Genomic DNA, 19,550 nt, shown 5'->3' on the forward strand with positions numbered 1-19,550 from the left:
CGCACACGACTAATACGGTCACTACTTACTGCTGCAACAGGCCAGTGGTTGTTGCAGTCCAGACGCTGTTCTTTGTGGTCACTATGTTGCTGTGGATTGTTCTTGTTTGTGATGTCGCCGATGAGCCAGATCAAGTCTGAAGGACAGGACATCTCTTGCGGCTTCCCTCGGGGTTGTGGTCGATGATCGTACCTTCAATAAGAAAAGCATTATAAATGGCAATCTCTCTTAGATTGATCTCAACACGCCTGTACCACTTCATAGATGTTTTACTTTTGTTCACACGCGTGTTCTGATCAAGCTTATCTACACCAACCATACACTTCCCGCACTCTACCACCGCTGGTGTTGCTGTAAGTACCTCCCGAGTGCCATCCTTCTTTTTCCTGGGGGAATCCTGTAGACCGGCCTGTTGTCCTTCCACATGGTAGCGACGAAGTCTCCAGGGGCAACCAAGTCCATGAGTCCACTGTCAAGTCAAGTAGCATCTTTTCCGGTTGTAAGCTGTGCGGTCGGGTAGCCTTTCCTGTTGGTCCGAATAGTGCCGCACAGGTACGTCTCCTTCTGCAAAAGATCAGCAAGTGTAGGACTTGTATAGAAATGATTTGTAAATATGATGACCTTTGCTAAGAATTTCCTCACAAAGGGTAACAACAACCTGTCCCAGCTGTCGATCGACTTCTGTTCTATACTTCCCTGCATAAACTTTAAAGTTGGAACAGTAGCCGGTGACAGCATCAGCCAGGACCCACACCTTCATCCCGGCTTTTCTCGCATGTACTGTTTGATAATAAGCCTGCCCTTGAAGGGAATCATTGCCTCGTCCACTGACACTTGCTGATGGAGACTATAGTGTTCCTGAAAAGAAGACCGAGATGATCAAGCATGTAGCGTTTGTCATTAGGATTGTAATTATTGAAATGTAGGTACCTTTTTACCTGAGTGAATCGATCTCTGGACATTATGTCAGGTAGGGGACATTTCAACAAAGGATATTTAATGCCAGAATGCGAATACATTTCATCACGGTCATCAAGAGATACGTCATGCCACTCACCTTTGTTGTTGTTGGGATCGTTCATACTCTTGTAGGCTGCATTCTCATACATTGCCCTGATAATCTGTTTAAACACAGCATGAATGTAAATAACAGTTGGAAAAAATCAATAGGACGATTCTCTTCACTCACCGTGTCAATATTCTTGGGCCCTGTACTATGCTTGTCGTAAAAGGCGACTATGCTTGTCGTAAAAGGCGACTAACGGGATCGGGTGGTCAGGCTCGCTGACTTGGTTGATGCAGGTCATCATTCCCAATTGCTTTGATAGATGATGCTCATGATATCAATCACTGGATTGTCTGGTCCAGAAGAGATTATCTTACAGACCGCCGTCATATATAGCTGTAATATTGCTGAGTGCGGCGTAAAACAACAAACCAACCAACCTCTTCAACACCCACATGTCTCCACCGTTGTAGTCCCTCTGAAACTCCCATTCTTGAAAGTTTGGGGAGGGGAGGGGGTTAAACCTCGTCAAAACCCTCAAAATCTTCGTCCGAGTCCCTCAAAAGTTCGCGACATTAATCAAATCAAGCACCTTATCACACATCCAATCGCTAGCCGAATCGTAGTTGGCTGTCATTACGCTAGACCTTTATTTTGTTTGTTGTTTAACGCCGCACTCAGCAATATTCCAGCAATATGACGGCGGTCAGTGTAAATAATCGAGTCTGGACCAGACAATGCAGTGGTTGATATCAAACGCATCGTTCCACGCAATTCCGATCAATGACATACATCAACCAAGTCAGCGAGCCTACCCACCCGATCCCGTTAGTCGCCTCTTACGACAAGTAAAGAGTTCTTCGACATACACAACACCGTTAATATATCCGATTACTGTTACACAACAAAGAAACACCAGCTGAAAGCATCATGAAGTTTTTATACACATCTGACACTTTCCCTCTTGTCGTGGCAGCTCCGATGCGGACATGCAGTGGTCCCATAGTCCGAATGTGTATGATTATTTTAACTATGCCTAAACAAACGAGATGCATGTAGTCCAGAGGGAATTGTGTAACCATCTCTATGTTCAGTTCCCTCAATTTGGATTCACCACGATGGTGTTCTTCGCAAGCCATCTCATCAAAAGCTACATCTGTTCTTAATGTGGCCTTAACATAAGGAAATGTCATTCTGTGCATGACAAATTCTCCAGTTTGTTCACAGTTATCACATGCATGGTAGGCTCTATGATATTTCGTGAGTTTGACTATTGGAGGTGCTGGTGTATCATACACACACACAAATTATGGTGACCTTATGGATTTTATTCCAAACAGTTATACCACTGACCATGATAGCCTCAATGAAATTATTCATGTAAGTATTGACATCTTTTGGTGTTGATGATCCCAACCTCAAACCGATTACAAATGGTTCTGGTTCAATTTCCTGTCGAACAAGTCCTAAGATTGGCCGGAAGGAGTAATTTGTACGTTTGTTAAAGAGGTAATCCATCAATGTTCATCTGAAGATGTTCATCATATTGATGTAAGTACTTGAGTTTTGTCAGTTTCATATTGAGCTTCATTTCCAAAATGATGATATTTACCCCCAGCTTTGTTTTCGATTGTGTACGTTCTTGTCTGAAGCAATGTTGTCCCGTCCTTGGCAAGCAAAGGGAGAATAGGCTCGAGTAAAGCCAGTAGGGGCTGTTTTAATGGCGTCGTATTGTGGAGGACCCATTCTCTTAATGTATGCCCCCTGAAGTTGCCTGCTTCATCGTCCATTCTGGATTTCTTCTTTTTTTGGGTGGGGGGTGGGCACTCTCATCTGAATCATCGTCTTTATCACTTACTACAACATCACAAACTTCATCAGCTCTATTGTCATCATTCCACAAGAAGTTGCCGCTGCCCTGAATGCGATCATTATGTTTCTGATTTATGCCATCGCTAGATTTTTTTCTTTTTACTAATCCTAAAACTAAAAATTTCATAAGCCTTGATGGCAAATTGACTACGAATGATTCTTTCAGAGAGTATCCTATCCTTATTCATGCTCACTTAATTCATCTCTTGGTAGGTTTGTTGTTTAACGCCGCAATCAGCAATATTCCAGCTATACGACGGCGGTCTGTAAATAATCGAGTCTGGACCAGACAATCCAGTGATTGACATCATGAACATCGATCCAAGCAATAGGGATCGATGACATGCATCAACCAAGTCAGCGAGTTTGACCACCCGATCCCGTTAGTCGCCTTTTACGGCAAGCATGGGTTGCTGAAGACCTATGCTAACCCGGATCTTCACGGATGGAATTCAACTGTACATAACAGTCAAGCTGGGTTTAGTGTTATGACTGTATCATATGTTGCCATTAATTGTGTATGGAGAGTATGAAAGAGTATTTATATACATTGTATTGTGATGGCCATTTACAAGGAGTGTTTAAATATAAATGTATTTTATTGGAAAACGTGTAATTTATGACCGCTTCTATAAATTAGAAATATTTCCTAAATATGTCCCTGTTGTATATTTGATGGTTGTAAGTTATCCTGTAAACTGTAATTAGTTTTGCAGGTGTATACCAGCTTATTTTGCCAAACTTGTTTTCAACTTATTCTATGTTTTGAAATTCGTTTTGGTAAGAAGTTTATCAGAGGATCATAGCATGCTGTTATAGACTTTTATAGCATACTGTTATCTCTTAAAATAAACATATGTCCATGCCATTACGTTACGCATATTGTTTAGAATATGGCGGTACCTCGTAAGCATCGATGTCAATAACGTGCCTGTCAAAACGATCTTGTTTACTTTTTCAAGAAAACCCGTGAAGATTCCGGGGTAGAATAGGTCTTCAGCAACCCATGCTTGCCGCAAAAGGTGACTATGCTTGTCGTAAAATGCGACTAACGGGATCGGGTGGTCAGGCTCGCTGACTTGGTTGATGCATGTCATTGATCCCAATTGCGTGGACCGATGCTCATGATATCAATCACTGGATTGTCTGGTCCAGACTCGATTATTTACAGACCGCCGTCGTATAGCTGGCATATTGCTGAGTGCGGCGTTAAACAACCAACAAACCAACTTTTTCCAGAGTTCTCCATTGACCGTAACTTTTGAAGAATTCATCGTTCTAATCATACTGTTATGCAAATTAACCATCAGATATAGATTAATCATATCTTTGTCATTCAACATTCAGATCACAATCCCTTGGCAGCTCGATATTTGTCCATATTTGTGTGAATTTGTGATCAGGGCTGAGCTACGTGTTTTGCTTACGCCCGCCATTTTAACTTAATTTTAACTGTTTATTACGTACAGAGGAAGCTAGAATCGTTTTTGATGTTATTACCCACGTGGTGAAGATACAGGTGGTAAGATACCAAATCCTTACGTCACACGTGTGTCGTACAAGGTTGACATAGTTTTAGTCGTTTTGATTGCATAACCGTGGCCTCTGTCACACCGGAGCTACGTTTTTCATTCATAACAAAAATCGCAAGACGTCATTCGCTTTCTCAACAAAGCAGAACTAAAGGAATCTCACGAAATCGAGAGACATTTTCTCACACTTTAAACCAAACAAGCTCGTCACACGTATTAAATTCGCTTTGCATTCTAAATTAGTTACACTTAAAGCTACTGCAGACATTATATAATAGAGCCATGCATATCCATATACAATGTCTACCGATGGATCGAGGTTCGTGAAGATTCCGGGATAGATAGGTCTTCAGCAACCCATGCTGGCCGTAAGAGGCGACTAACGGGATCGGGTGGTCAGGCTTGCTGACTTGGTTGATGCATGTCATCGATCCCAATTGCGTGAATCGATGCTCATGATATCAATCACTGGATTGTCTGGTCCAGATTCGATTATTTACAGACCGCCGTCATATAGCTGTAATATTGCTGAGAGCGGCGCTAAACAACAAACCAACCAACCAACCACGGGTGGATTGTCATTTGCCGTCTTACAGGACACTTAAAGGTGTGCGTTAAACGACGCATGTAGGTATCCTTCAAGATGGCCTTGCAATAAACGCATTGGAAAGTCTTGTACCATGGGTGTACACTGGCAGACACCCTTGGCATCTGCCGCATTGCCATGGTGGAGACAATGGTGGTGATGTTATTATCTCAGTTGAAATCGGCTCCAGATCCCAGTTTTCTGATTTCTTTTCCATGTTGTAGCTGCTGATGATAATTTTTTTTTTAAATAAATTTTACAAGTGGCACTGATCCACTCGAATCCACTCTTGTTTTATAGGAGAGGCACTGACACCCTGCTTCCTGGTTGGTTCGCCAGGCAGCAGCTCCGATTGGTTCGTTCCGGTGCTTGGCCAGCACCTCGGTTTTCCAATACGGACCGACCCCTGTGTTTCTTTTCCATAGGAAATGGATTTTACCATGGGAGAGAAAGCACAACCCCAATTCGGCCATTCAGAGCCCAGCATGGCCAGAGCGCAGCCTCTGATTGGTCGACAACCCAGGCTTTTGATTGGTCCGATTTCGATCCGTTTTTTTTTCTTGGGTAGCCATGGTATTTTTTTTAGGTAGACGGTCGTCTGAATACTAAAGGTGGACTGTCATAGGTAGGCATGAACGTGGGAATGCCTACGTGATGTACGTTGTGTCACCCCCATGTCAATCGGAATGTCGTGTGTGTGTGTTTGTCTTCAAACAGACGTTGACGTTGATCCATAGAATGACGATGCCATGCCTACGTGATGTACGTCATGTTGCCAGACACACGCGGTGTTTCACACATGTTGCCAGGCAAAAACGTGGTGTCGTGTGTGTGTGTGTGACTACAAACATTGATTTAGTATTGAGATGTATAGAGAAAGATCGATAGACATACGTGACGTTTGCACACGTGATGTACTTTGTGTCGCGATGTGAACGTCATGTACTTTGTGTGTTGCCATGCAAATGTAGTGTTGTGTGTGTGTGTGTGTGTGTATTTTCAAATTATTATTATTATTTAATGATACCGAGGTGTTGACACTCGTGTAGGTCTACAGACGTACTGTTACACGTGTTTTCATGTACACGTGATGTTTGACGTGGTGTACTGCGTGTCTCTATTTATATATTAATATATCTATTTATTTTATTTTGAGACGTACCATGGTGGTGTCACGCGTAGACGTATGCCTCCAAGAGGCCTAGGGGAGGGTGTGGGTTCTTTGTTTTGGATTGTTGGGTTGACAAAGCAAAGGAGGAAAGTTGTCTTTTGGGTGAGATGGGTGGCCCCGAAAAGGGCCTTTTGGGAAGAAAAACTTTTCTGCTGCTGTAATGGCTGTATCTTCACAGGGGGTTGAAGTATCGTAAAACCTTGGGAGGATACGTAAGTCCGGTATCCTTCAACGTATCATTTCATTTCTCTGTGATTTTAATCGTAGTATTTTTTGTTGATTTTACCTCTTTGGCTAATCTTTCTGATTATCGCCAGTGGCCAGAAGGATGGTGTAAATCCTGCTGGGGTACCATGTACGTAGCAGAAGTACCTAAGTCCCCATGGTCCCTAGTATGGTGGCCTAATTTTGGTTGCTGGCGATCTACACCCCCTTTTTTATATTGTGTCGTCTGTTATAATCTGATTATTTTATTATTCTATAACTAGTTTTATAATTATAATCTGTGATATTTTGCTAGTTGTTGTACTGTCCTTCGACGACAGGTCTTAATATATCATATAAATACATAACTTGCTCAAGTCACGATATGGCTGAAATAATGCCGCTGTGACTTAAAATTTTAACTCACCTCACCTCACCCAAGAAGAATCATCATGTCCCAGCTTATGACAAGACAAGGATTGTCAAAGCGGTACTTGTTGCCATCTGGGTATACCATCTTTGCATACCATCTAGGTGCCCTACGTGGCACCACTTGTGGGTCCAACAAAGAAAAGAAAATAATTTTTAAAAGGAACTTGAACGGGAACTTGAACAGGAACGCAGGAAACGGGAAACACGCTCCTAGACAGCCCGCCGTGCTACGCCATTTGTGTTCTTCTGATTCACCATCTCCTCGCAGAGATAGTGTAGCTGTAGCTTCTTCTTGTGTTTCACCAGACCGGTTAGTCTGAGGTGTCACAGTGTGGGGACCACCTGTGATGTTCCACACAAGGATCGTCGTGGGTCGCCCATCGTCTCAGCCGCACGCCACATTGGAAACAGTACACGCCATCGACACCCCCTGTGTAGGCAAAGCCCGCATGAGCCATCTCTTCAGCAGTCTGATTCATTTGCGTAGGCCATGCCTCAAACGAAGCGAGCCTTCTTTCAATCCGTAGAAAATAGGGTGATGGCGTGTTACTGAGTGGTGACATCCCATCCTCAGCATCCGTACTCTTACTCCAACATCCACGAGTATCTGCACTATCCATCACCACATCTCCGTCACGAGTTGTCATACCACTGTTCTTTGTCTCAGCCATTCTTGATTTTATAAAATAAATTTTACAAGTGACACTGACCCACTCGAATCCACTCTTGTTTTAGAGGAGAAGAAACGGATCAAAAATCGCTGCTTCCTGGTTGGTCCAAAACGCAGCGCACTGATTGGTCCGTACCAGTGCCTAACCTGCACGTCGGTTTTCTAAAACGACCCGACCCTTGTGTTTCTTTTCCATAGGAAATGGATTTTACCATGGGAGAGAAAGCACAACTCGACTCGGGTGCTGTCTTCTGATTGGTCGACAACCAAAGCCTTGGATTGGTCAGATTTCAATCCTGTTTTGGGGAACAGTTGTCCATAAATCAGACGTTCAGTCCATCTTAGAATACAGACGTTCATCAGACCCGCATCGCTATCATGACTTTGAACACCCCCATACGGATTCCCTTTGATCCCTATGAAGATCTCCATGGGCTAAATATTTTGCATGCCGTGGAAAATGTCCAACAGTCCAACAAAGGCCTGAACATTGATGCCACCATGATTGTGACTTTAGTACACGTAGCCGATCCCGACAGGCTAGGATCAGGCAGTGGCCGCCTCCAACTGAAAAACGTGATTGGACTTGAAGCTATTTTAACACGCATAAAGGCCATTGTACGGATCAAGAACGAAGATCAATCCTGTTTGGCACGGGCCCTGGTGGTGGAACAGCATTATGCCCATAAGCCCCACCCTCTGACCCCAGAATGGTCCAGCCAGCGAGTGAGACTGACGAGAACGGATCATCGCTGTTACATGACACCTCTCCTTGAAGAAAACGAGGAAGAGGGAGGGGAAGAGGAACATCATCACCTACGAGACGTCGTCCAATACGTCTTCTATGATTTTGAATGCATGCAAGACACGGGGGAACACATTCCAAATTTGTGCGTGGTGCAGCTGGGATGTGGACGATGCAACAGTGAAGTGAGCAAGGATTTGTGGGAACACTGTCCATGGAGAGAAGAAGGTATGGTCCCAGCCGTGAGATCGTGTTTCATCACCCCAGCAGGAGGAAGAGGTGGAGGGGGAAGATGTCATGGAAGTGGAGAAAACAAAGAACAAGAACATCACCACCAATACAGTCCAGAAGGAGGATCGCATTTATGTGATGGCCCATAATGCACGATCGTATGATTTACACTTAATCCTGAAGGGCCTGTCCCCTCTCCTGGTGAAACTCCCCACCAAGATTTGAAATGGTCAACAAATTTTGCAGGTGACCCTCAGACTGTTGTGTTTCGAAGACAGTTTAAACTTCATACCTTACCCCCTGAAAGCATTTCCAAAGAGCTCTGGGCTGAAAGAACTGAAGAAAGGGTACTTTCCGCACTTTTTTAGGCCTACCAGACCTATAGAGGTCCCTATCCACCAGCCTTCATGTACGATCCCAATGGCATGTCTCCCGCGGGACGCACAGTCTTCCTCCAGTGGCATACCCGAAAAGGGCAAGAAGGAGCCTTGTTTGACTTGCAAGGAGAACTTTTAGCCTACTGCCAGAGCGATGTGGACATTTTGAGACGAGGATGCGCCGACTTCCGACAGAACGCCATCAACTCGGTTGGCATGGATCCCTTTGTAGAAGTGATGACAGCTGCTGCGTTCACCATGAAATCCTTCCGAAAACATGACCTGAAACCCAATACCATCGCCATTCTTCCACCTCAAGGCTACCAACCCAAGAAAAAGTATTCCCAGGCCTGTATGCACTGGCTGAATTATCTGATGGAGATGGACCCCCATCTGCACCTCCAGCACGCCAGGAATGGAGGTGAAAAAGAGTTCACGTGTGGAGAGGGCCAACATCGGTACAGTGTGGATGGCAACGATCCAGCGACAGGCACCATCTACAAATTCCTGGGCTGTTTCTGGCATGGGTGCCAGACCTGTCACAAGACTCAACGTGGAGAACCTCATACCATCCTGGGCACGTCGTTGGGAGCACGTTACACCGTCACCACTACCGCCTGTGGGAGCACAAGTTTACGAAAATGCAACAGGAGGACTCCGCTCTGCGTGCTTTCTTGCAGGGTCCCCACTGTATCCACGTCCCTGGCCCGCTCAACCCTCGCGACGCCTGCTATGGAGGACACACCAATGCCACGAGATTATGCCACAAAGCCCAAGAAGGTGAAACCATCAAGTACATCGATGTTTGTTCCCTTTATCCATACATTTGTAAGACTGGAGCATTTCCCACGGGACACCCGACCCTTCTCCATCAACACCCTGTGGACACGTTGTTTGAACTGAGAGGCCTGATCCCATGCCGTGTCCTACCCCTGAAAAGACTCTACCATCCGCTACTGCCTTACAGATCGGGTGGCAAACTGCTCTGTCCTTTGTGCCGTACGTGTGCCGATACCCGGTCAGACTCCCCCTGCGAGCACACGGACGAAGAGAGGTCATGGGTGGGCACGTACGCCACCATAGAACTCCAGGAAGCCGTGAAGAAGTATGACTACCAGGTGCTTCAGATCTACAACGTTTAGCATTTTGACACCTTTGCACAGCATGACCCCGGCACCCAGCAAGTAGGGCTCTTTGACACTTATATCGATCGTCATTTCAAGGACAAGCTCGAAGCCAGCGGATACCCCGAGGGATGTACGGATCACGACACTTACATCCAGGAGATCTACGGCAAAGAAGGCATTGGGTTGGACAAGGACCGCATCGAAAACAATCCAGGACGTCGCACGATTGCCAAGATGCAACTGAATTCGCTCTGGGGCAAGTTTGGACAACGATTAGACTACAGTCAGAACATCTATATGAATGATCCTGTACAGTACTTTACCTTGTGGAGGGATGAACGCAATACCATCAAGGATGTCACCGTTGTCAACGAACAGCTCGACTGACTCAGAATCTGTTGCAACAACACAACGTTGACGTCCTTGATTGGCCGGCTAGATCTCCAGATCTTGCTCCCATTGAACACGCCTGGGATATCCTTCGGAGATATTTAAGAAGGAACCATCCTAACGTCAGCAACATTCGTGACATTGGCCTTGCCCTGTCAACAAGCATGGGCAACCATCACTCTTGGTGAGATCAGGAAGCTCAATAGAGGAATGCGTAAACATTGTGTGGCGGTATAAAAGGCTGGTGGGCGTCACACTCGCTACTGAGGGATAGCAACAGTCATGTGTGAAAATGGTCAACAAACCCCCATGTCCTTTGAGTGACTTTTCCTAATCTCTCCTATTGCTGTCACAACTGTGTCGAACATTCATGAATGTCACATTGAACAACACAATGGTCAAGATATTTAAAAAAACATTTCTCTGTTGAGTTTTTTTCTATTTTGTGTATTTAAATACGGTGTTCCTAAACCTTTGTTACTGAGTATATATATATGAAGTGTCATGGGTTTGTATTGTTGTTAATTGCACGAAGGTGGCATTCATGTTTGATGTGTAATTGCATTATATCATCAGGTATAAATATACTCTTCAAAAAAAGAAACTTGACAGATGTAAAACCACTTTTTGCCATGTATCTAAAATAATTACATTAAATGGGAACCAAATAAGTCAAACAGAAAGATGTGTCTATAATTGGCGAAATTACATGCAAAGCACATAAACGTAGCGTTTGGGGATCAATTTTACAGCTTCATCCAAACGCAGCCGCCTGTAAAAAAAAGCGTTATTGACAACTTGATTGCATCTATGGGTCGTCGGTGTCAAGCGGTGATTGATGCACGTGGTGGGCACAACCGATACTGACATTTTCTGTACCCCTGTGACATTAAATGTATCGTGTACGTGTGTCTGTCTAGGTGACACGATTAATGTTTTGAACATTGTGTACATTGATCTTCTAACAGTGTTTCATTTATGGTTTCTGTGTCCTATTTTGAAACAATCGCATTATATTACATTTTGAGAGTCAGTGTCAAGTTTCTTTTAGTGAAGAGTATATATTTCATAACTATTATATATAGCACTGTAAATACATTATATGTCATTGTAAATATTTATCGTTCTGTGTATGAATTCGTCATTATAATTTCAATTGATATGTACATGTCCCTTATGGTTTTGCCTGATTTATCGCTCAGTTTTTTGTAGAATGTATTTTCTTAGCTGTGTTCCATTTCCCGGTTTGTAGCAAGCCGCCATTTTACGTCACAGCTAAGTTGACGTTTAGTTTCGTATCTCGCATTTCGGATATTCAGTAGCTTTAACTCAATTTATTGTCATCTAAATATTGGTTTTAATTATTCGTTTAGAGACTTAGTGCAATTAGGCTTTTATTGGTTCGAATGAGTTTGTTGATGACGTCACTCATCAACAGTGACAGTTGTGTTCATTTGAAGATTTGGTTTTCATGAGATCAGACGTTGATTATACGACGCTTCAATTTTGGGTACGTTTATAGCTTTTAAGTTTGCAGTAAACTACCTTTATTCTACAGGCAAGAATTATTTTGCCCTGACACTGGTCCTTACAAATATACCTTACAACACAGAGGGATATACTTATTTGGAAGCATTTTGTTATCCACATAAGGTATTGTTTTCCGACATGAATAAAAACTATTTTTATTCAAAAAAGTGTGTCAAAGATTTTCGTGTCCAGGCCGCTACAAACTGGTGCCAGAAGTGGGATTTTTATGTATTTAAACATCCTTGATATGAACCAAGGGACTTAGTTAGGACCAGTGACAAGATGGCTACAGTTCCATCAAACCACAGTGGTTGTTGTTTAACGCCACACTCAGCAATATTCCAGCTATGTGACGGTAGTCTGTAAATAATCGAGTCTGGATCAGACAATCCAGTGATTGACATCATGAGCATCGAGTCATGCAATTGGGACACGACCAAGTCAGCGAGCCTGACAACCCGATCCCGTTAATAGAAGAAGGCCTTGTGGACATATCTTTTGAGGAGACCCGTGAAGATCCGGGGTAGTGTAGGTCTTCAGGAACCCATGCTTGCCGTAAAAGGCGACTAAAGGGATCAGGTGGTCAGGCTCGCTGACTTGGTTGATGCAGGTCATCGATCCCAACTGCGTGGATCGATGGTCATGATATCAATCACTGGATTGTCTGGTCCACACTTGATTATTTACTTCTCCTAAGTGTAAGAGAAATTGTTTGTTTCTTCCAGGATTGTCCCCTGTGGGCTTATTGGCGAGAGCGCTCAGAGAAGACACAAGAGCCTCTCTGAATCTATCTTGGTGGTTCAGTTTTGATGTTATCTTTCGCAAGGGTGGATTAGACGGAGCGAGGGCAGCAGTTGTTTCATATTCAGATGGTGTATTGTTGTCTTCTATGGCCAGTTGAACTTCATCCTGGCTTTCTTCAACCAGCCTATTTGAGGATTCCTGAAATAGCATAAAAATATTTCTTAAACATAAATATATCTCATCATTTTAACAACCATTTTCTTTTTCACTAATTTCGCAGGTGCCAAGCACTCAAGATGAATGGAAAAGCATCGTGACTGACTTTGAAGACAAGTGGCAATTTCCAAACTGTTTTGGTGCCATGGATGGGAACCATTTTGCAGTGACTGCTCCCGCTCATAGTGGTTCCAAATTTTACAACTACAAGGGCTATTTCAGCATTATAATGCTTGCTCTAGTTGATGGCAACTACAAATTATCATTTGTAGATGTTGGTGCCAATGGGAGAGCTGGAGATGCAGGGATCTTTGCAAATTCCAATCTGTTGAGGAGTATTGATGCTAATACAGTTAATATACCATCACCAAAGCCTCTTCCAGGATGACAAGAGGACACACCGCATGTTATTGTGGGTGATGAAGCTTTTCCACTGAAAACATATCTTATGAAGCCATTTCCCCAACGTGACCTACCAGAACACACAAAAATCTTTAATTACAGGTTGTCCAGAGCAAGGAGTGTGTCTGATAATGCCTTTGGCATTCTCATCATCAGATTCCAGGTATTTCAGAAGCCAATTAGACAAAAAGCTGACAATGCTGTCAAACCTATTATGACTGCAGTGGTCTTACACAATTTCCTGCGTACCACGAACGATAAAGTTTACAGTACACAGTCTGATGTTGAACCTGACACCACACAAGTAAGTCAGGCAATGCGTTTATCAAGACAAGGGGGCAACTTTTCCTCATCAGCAGCCAGAGATGTCAGGTATGAATTTACTGACTATTTCATGACAAATGGACAAGTTGACTGGCAATAGGACAAAATTTAACCTTGTAAGGTACATGGAGCTGTGTCAGTATGGGAGATACATTGAGCCTATGTCAGTATGGTCAATTGGCCTGTGTCTGTATAGTAAATTGACCTGTGTCAGTATGGTGCATTGAGCTTTGTCAGTGAGTACATGTGCAATCTAGAATGTGGTATGTAGCTGAGTCTACATAATGATAATTATAAATAACCACTTTTGTGTAAATTGTGGAACCAAATAAACAATACTGTAATCATTTTGAAATATATGCATGTTTTCATTCCATAAAACAAGTTTTTTGAGTATTAAGTCTTGAATATGGACTATTACTAAGTTAATAGCATTGGTTCCTTCAAAAAATCCTAGAATGTGTTGGAACTCAACATTACATGTAGGTATTAATAACTTAAACATCATAAACCACATGTACCTGTCTTGTGAAGTTGTTGACAGATGCACGTTGCCTCATATGAGGACGCAAGAAAGGATCCAAGGCCTCAAAGTGATCCCATACAGGTATGTACACAGCATCTGATGCGGAACCACTTGTCTTGCTTGCCAGACGTTTCCTGAGTTCCCTCGCAATATTTGATGTCACTTGATCATCTAAAAGAGATCAACCTACCTTACTTTAATCAGAGACCAGAATATGATTACCAGGTAATGCAACTTCCATGCAGTGTCTATGTAGTATGTGTAAAGCGGATGGTTACCACAGATTAGTTCTTAGTGAATATTACATACCGTATTCGACGTAATAAGCGCCCACGGCGACATTTGCTAATATATTGGCTGGTGAACCATCCCAATTAGCACCCCTTCCGATTGACCAATGTACACAAGACTTATTTATTCGCGTTTAATACGCACTCGTGTCTTATATGCCCCCTTAGTTATGGGCTAATGAATTTTGGAAAAATATACCTGTCATACTTAAAAACTTTAGGCTGTCAGCATAAACCACAAAATTTATCTTTCAACTCTGTTTTTTCACCAAAATATAATTCTAATAAGAGCCCCCTATTTCTAATTTTGAGAGAGCCCTGAGCGCTTATAACAACGAATACGGTAATAATCTCAACAGAAATTATAATATATATTAATCATTTGATTAATAAAATGGTATGTTTTGTAAACATTCGTTATGGTATGTGAAATATACATGTCCATGTACCTATCATCCCTCATGGTATACTTAAGGAAAAGCTCACATAATATATTTCAGTAGATTCTTAATAATATCATCATAAAAGCAACATAATAATCATTATTTAAGGAAACATGATATGCAGAACCGTATCAGTATTATTGTTGTTGTTTCAACAATTTTTAACAATTCCGGGTCTAGAATGATAGTGTCTAGATAGTATACGCATATCTTTCCATGATGGGGTAGGATACCATTTAAGCCGTTGCAGACCCTGTGCTATGTAGAAATCTGTACGGAAAATTGGACAAATCGGAAAGTTGAATAAAAAGGGGCGGGGTTCTGCCCACATAGTCCCGATTTACAGAGACAGCTTTGCGTACATATTTGCTGCGCCTATCAAAGTACAGGTAGAAAGAAAGCTCATTTTAGGAATAGTGCATTTAGGGAAATTATTATCGTACAAGTCATTCTTTCATGCTACCAGGTGAAAGTGCTCTCGTACACAGCATCACAAATGTCAACAAATTTGATAATACACGTCTGCGTACTCAGTAGTTAGTGACTTTTCCGGGAATGCCAAGCAGATCGCCGTTAATGCAGCGTTCCTCTCATCTCTTTTGGAATAATCATTGCTTGAAACATTCCACAGGCTTTCGTGACTCAGATAGTGAGCCACAAAACGTTCGGTTTCCTCTCTTGAGAAGTCGAGGCGTAGCTTCTTCGCAGCGGACGAAGCCATGTTTCCCGCTTGTGTGTAAACGAATATCACGTGACATCAAAACGCAATTTGATTGGCCGCGCCACATCCAACTTGCCGATTAGCTACAAGAGACTCTACCCTCTCGCGATGCGGGTTCGAGCGGCCGATTTATCCGTTTTGTCAAATTCGATTAATCAGTCAGATACGACTCGGTCGAATTCGGCATATCGATTCGACAGGCCGACCCGTGTGAGAAAGACATCCAATAGTCAATCACTTAGACAAGGTGTTTTTTTCCTTAATGAATGTCAAGTTTTGTTTGGTTTGATTTGTTGCTTAACACCGCACTCAGCAATATTCCAGCTATATGACGGCGGTCCGTAAATTATCAAGTCTGGATCAGACAATCCAGTGATTGATATCATGAGCATCGATCCACGCAATTGGGATCGATGACCGTGCATCAACCAAGTCAGCTATCCTGACCACCCAATCCCGTTAGTCGCCTTTTACGACAAGCATAGTCACCTTTTATGGCAAGCATGGGTTGCTGAAGATCTATTCTACCCCAGAATCTTCACGGGTCAATGAAGGTCCATGTGGACCGTGTCGAAAGGCCCAGTACATCTGTGTGTTAAACGCCTCATGTACGTGTCCTTCAGCACAGTGTTACAATACACGCACTGGAATGTTCCATCGCGTGCCTTTGTTCCAAGAGCATACACAGGAAGACACCCTTGACACTTGTCGCATTGCCATGGAAGGGGGGTGGCAATGCTTCTGTCTCCAAGTCTCAGCGGCAAAGGCTGTGCAGCTGGAATCAACCCCAAGTCCCAATTCTCTACGTTGATTTGCATGATGATGATGATCTCATAGAATGCAGTGTGAGTGGCTTCGCTCTTGTTTTATAGGATAGGCACTGAAACCCGCTTGTTGATTGTTCTACAGTTCTGTCATGTTACTGTTGATTTCAGACACTCCAAAGATAATACTTCTGTACAGATAGCAGAGTATGCAACGGGTTCCTTCTCAAAATTTTGCTGAAGAACAATATTTTCTTTCTCATCTGGAGATATGCCCTGACAGTATAATATGCTCATGATATTAATCATTGGATTATCTAGTCCAGACACGATTAATTTACAGACCGTCGTCATATAGCTGGAATATTGCTGAGTGCGGCGTTAAACAACAAACCAACCAACCAACCAATAAAATCATTATATTTCTGGTTTTGGCATCAAGGAAAGAGATTTCCTATGGTACACATGCCACGTCGGGGGATATATATGTCTTTTCAGATCAAGCTCTTCACGCGTATGTATATTACTGCAAGTCTCTTCTCATTTTCCTTACTTCCTTTTCAGCTGTATCTGTTGCCAGAGATCTGTAAGCTGATGAAAGGTTTTCCTCACTTAATTGCATCTAGTTCATCACACTGGACTGCGACTCTTTCTACAAGAAGGACTGGAATTTGACAATGTCACTCGTAAGTGTCAGCAGATCAGGTTTCCTCTGACAAGACCCGTGTACCGAATTAAGCGATTTTGAGCTCACTTTCATAGAGTACTCCATGCTGAGAAGATTGAGAAAATAAACTGCTTCTTTTTCACCTGTGTCGTCTGATTTCTGGACACACGGGGCTTGATGTTTGCACATTTTCTCAAAGTATGCATCATGAGTGCATCTGATGGACTATCCATTGCAGGAGGACGTCCTGTGTTTTGTAAGTTAGATTATACACATATTGTGCACTGCGTGTATGACGGTGTCAAACATTTCTGTCCTCAGCACGTCTTTCATAGGCATATTTTTCAGTTTTTCAACCTTTTTCAGGTTTGCTATCAAGATCTCTCATTGTGTCCATATGATATGCACCTTAAAGCTGATAGCTTGCCTGTAGTTAGCTGCTTGATTTAAGACCTGGGGCAAATGTAGGCTTTAAAAGCATTATCAGCTTCTTTATCATCACAGAACTTATATTCTCTGCAATGTCTCCAAATATCCACAGCTAGATAGTATCCTATGCCCAAAAAAATGCAGGGAACAAATTCCTGTATGTTTTTTTTTTTTATTTGCTTGTTGTTTTACGCCGCACTCAGCATTATTCCAGCTATATGACGGCGGTCTGTAAATAATCGGGTCTGGACCAGACATTCCAGTGATTAATATCATGAGCATCGATCCACGCAATTGGGATCGATGACATGCATCAACCAAGTCAGCGAGCCTGACCACCCGATCCCGTTAGTCGCCTTATACGACAAGCATGGGTTGCTGAAGACCTATTCTACCCCGGAATCTTCACGGGTCTCATGTGTGGAGAATGATGTGCCAAATTGTCTCCCAAATGGCGTATTTTTCCTTTTCCTTCAATCTTTATTTTGATTTTTTGTCTAAAGCCAGTCTTTGCTGAACCTCAGCTCTGCATGATGGCCTCTTCAAATGTCTCCCAGTATTCGATAAAGGAGTCATGAATTCCTCTTATTTCAAACCCGTTTTACAGTTTGCGTTTTGGCAGCTGCACTGCAAGAACCAGAAAAAGACATTTATCACAAATTGCATATCCTCCCGCGACGCTAACTGAATAAAATCTAGACCTGTTTTGACTCTGATGATTCCCTCTGGATGCCTTTCATTTGCCGACCTTAATTTCAGAGGGATAAGATTTACTCATGATGCTGTCGAAAGTATGAATACTTCTTTAGCATTTTAAGTTTCCAGGACTTAAAATAATTTAAATGTAAATATAAAGGAAGACATCCACATACCTTTGTTTGTTTGTTTGTTAGTTATTTAACGCCGCACTCAGCAATATTCCTGCTATATGACGGTGGTCTGTAAATAATCAAGTCTGTACCAGACAATCCAGTGATTGACATCATGAGCATCGATCACTGGACCTTTCACGATCCGGGGCTTGTGGCGTCTTTCCAGGCTTAGCGTATAGCAAGAGTGATGGAAAAGTCTAAAACTACGATGTACTGAAAACAAATTCATTCATACAAAACGTACGTAATATATATAAAGTACACTTCCGAGATATGATAGGTCTAAATTGTTTTTTCCGAATTATTAAAAGGAAGGTTACTCTATTATCGGCCGAGAATGTTTGGATACTAAAGGCCAGGTAAAAGGCGACTGTGCTTGTCGTAAGAGGCAACTAAAGGGATCGGGTGGTACAGGCTCGCTGACTTGGTTGATGCATGTCATCGATCCCAATTGCATGGGTCGATGCTCATGATATCAATCACTGGATTGTCTGGTCCAGACTCGATTATTTACAGACCGCAGTCATATAGCTGGAATATTGCTGAGTGCGGCGTAAAACAACCAACCCTCTCTCTCTCTCTCTCTCAAACACACAGACACAAATGATTAAAACATCTCTCTCTCTCTCTCTCTCTCTCTCTCTCTCTCTCTCTCAAACACACAGACACACACACACACGCTCAAATGATTAAATCATCTCTCTCTCGCTCTCACTCTCTCAAACACACAGACACACGCACACGCACAATTGATTAAAGCATCTCTCTCGCTCTCTCTCTCTCTCAAATACACACAGACACACACACATGATTAAAGCATCTCTCTCTCGCTCTCTCTCTCAAACACACAGACAGACACACACACACACACACACCTTAGATGTGCCAGAATGGTGTGATCTTGTGTTCTCCCTACATAGATCATACATCAAGGTAATCGTCCGGAAACAAACACAGTCGTTGTGACGCCTGACCGGACGCCTGGCGCCAACAAGGAAGAAATCAACGGGCACCTAAATTGGACGTTCATCAAAGTGTTGACGTGCGAGTGCAGCAAAACAGATATATCACGGACAAAAACTTTCAAAAGGAAGTATACACTCATATGACCCGTGAAGATCCGGGGTAGAATAGGTCTTCAGTAACCCATGCTTGCCGTAAAAGGCGACTATGCTTGTCGTAAGAGGCGACTAACGGGATCGGGTGGTCAGGCTCGCTGACTTGGTTGATGCATGTCATGGTAACCCAATTGAGGGGTTCGATGCTTATGATGGATTGA

The 19,550-nt window shown here is 42.9% G+C and overlaps 2 protein-coding genes across 2 annotated transcripts; one reads left to right on the plus strand and one right to left on the minus strand.

The window, feature by feature from the left end:
* Window positions 1-8,856: 8,856 nt before the first annotated feature.
* On the plus strand, window positions 8,857-10,340 carry LOC139448953 (uncharacterized). Its single transcript, XM_071230459.1, has 3 exons — window positions 8,857-9,619; window positions 9,850-9,944; window positions 9,990-10,340. The coding sequence occupies exons 1-3, from the start codon at window positions 8,857-8,859 to the stop codon at window positions 10,338-10,340; spliced, it is 1,209 nt and encodes a 402-aa protein (XP_071086560.1).
* Window positions 10,341-12,521: 2,181 nt separating this feature from the next.
* LOC139448954 (uncharacterized) lies at window positions 12,522-15,539 on the minus strand. Its single transcript, XM_071230460.1, has 4 exons — window positions 15,349-15,539; window positions 14,426-14,442; window positions 14,081-14,256; window positions 12,522-12,815 (listed from the first exon to the last, which is right to left on the minus strand). The coding sequence occupies exons 1-4, from the start codon at window positions 15,537-15,539 to the stop codon at window positions 12,522-12,524; spliced, it is 678 nt and encodes a 225-aa protein (XP_071086561.1).
* Between the last annotated feature and the right edge of the window lie 4,011 nt (window positions 15,540-19,550).

Source organism: Haliotis cracherodii, unplaced genomic scaffold, assembly GCF_022045235.1.
Source record: "Haliotis cracherodii isolate W230 unplaced genomic scaffold, xgHalCrac1.p SCAF_7, whole genome shotgun sequence".
NCBI lineage: Eukaryota > Metazoa > Mollusca > Gastropoda > Lepetellida > Haliotidae > Haliotis > Haliotis cracherodii.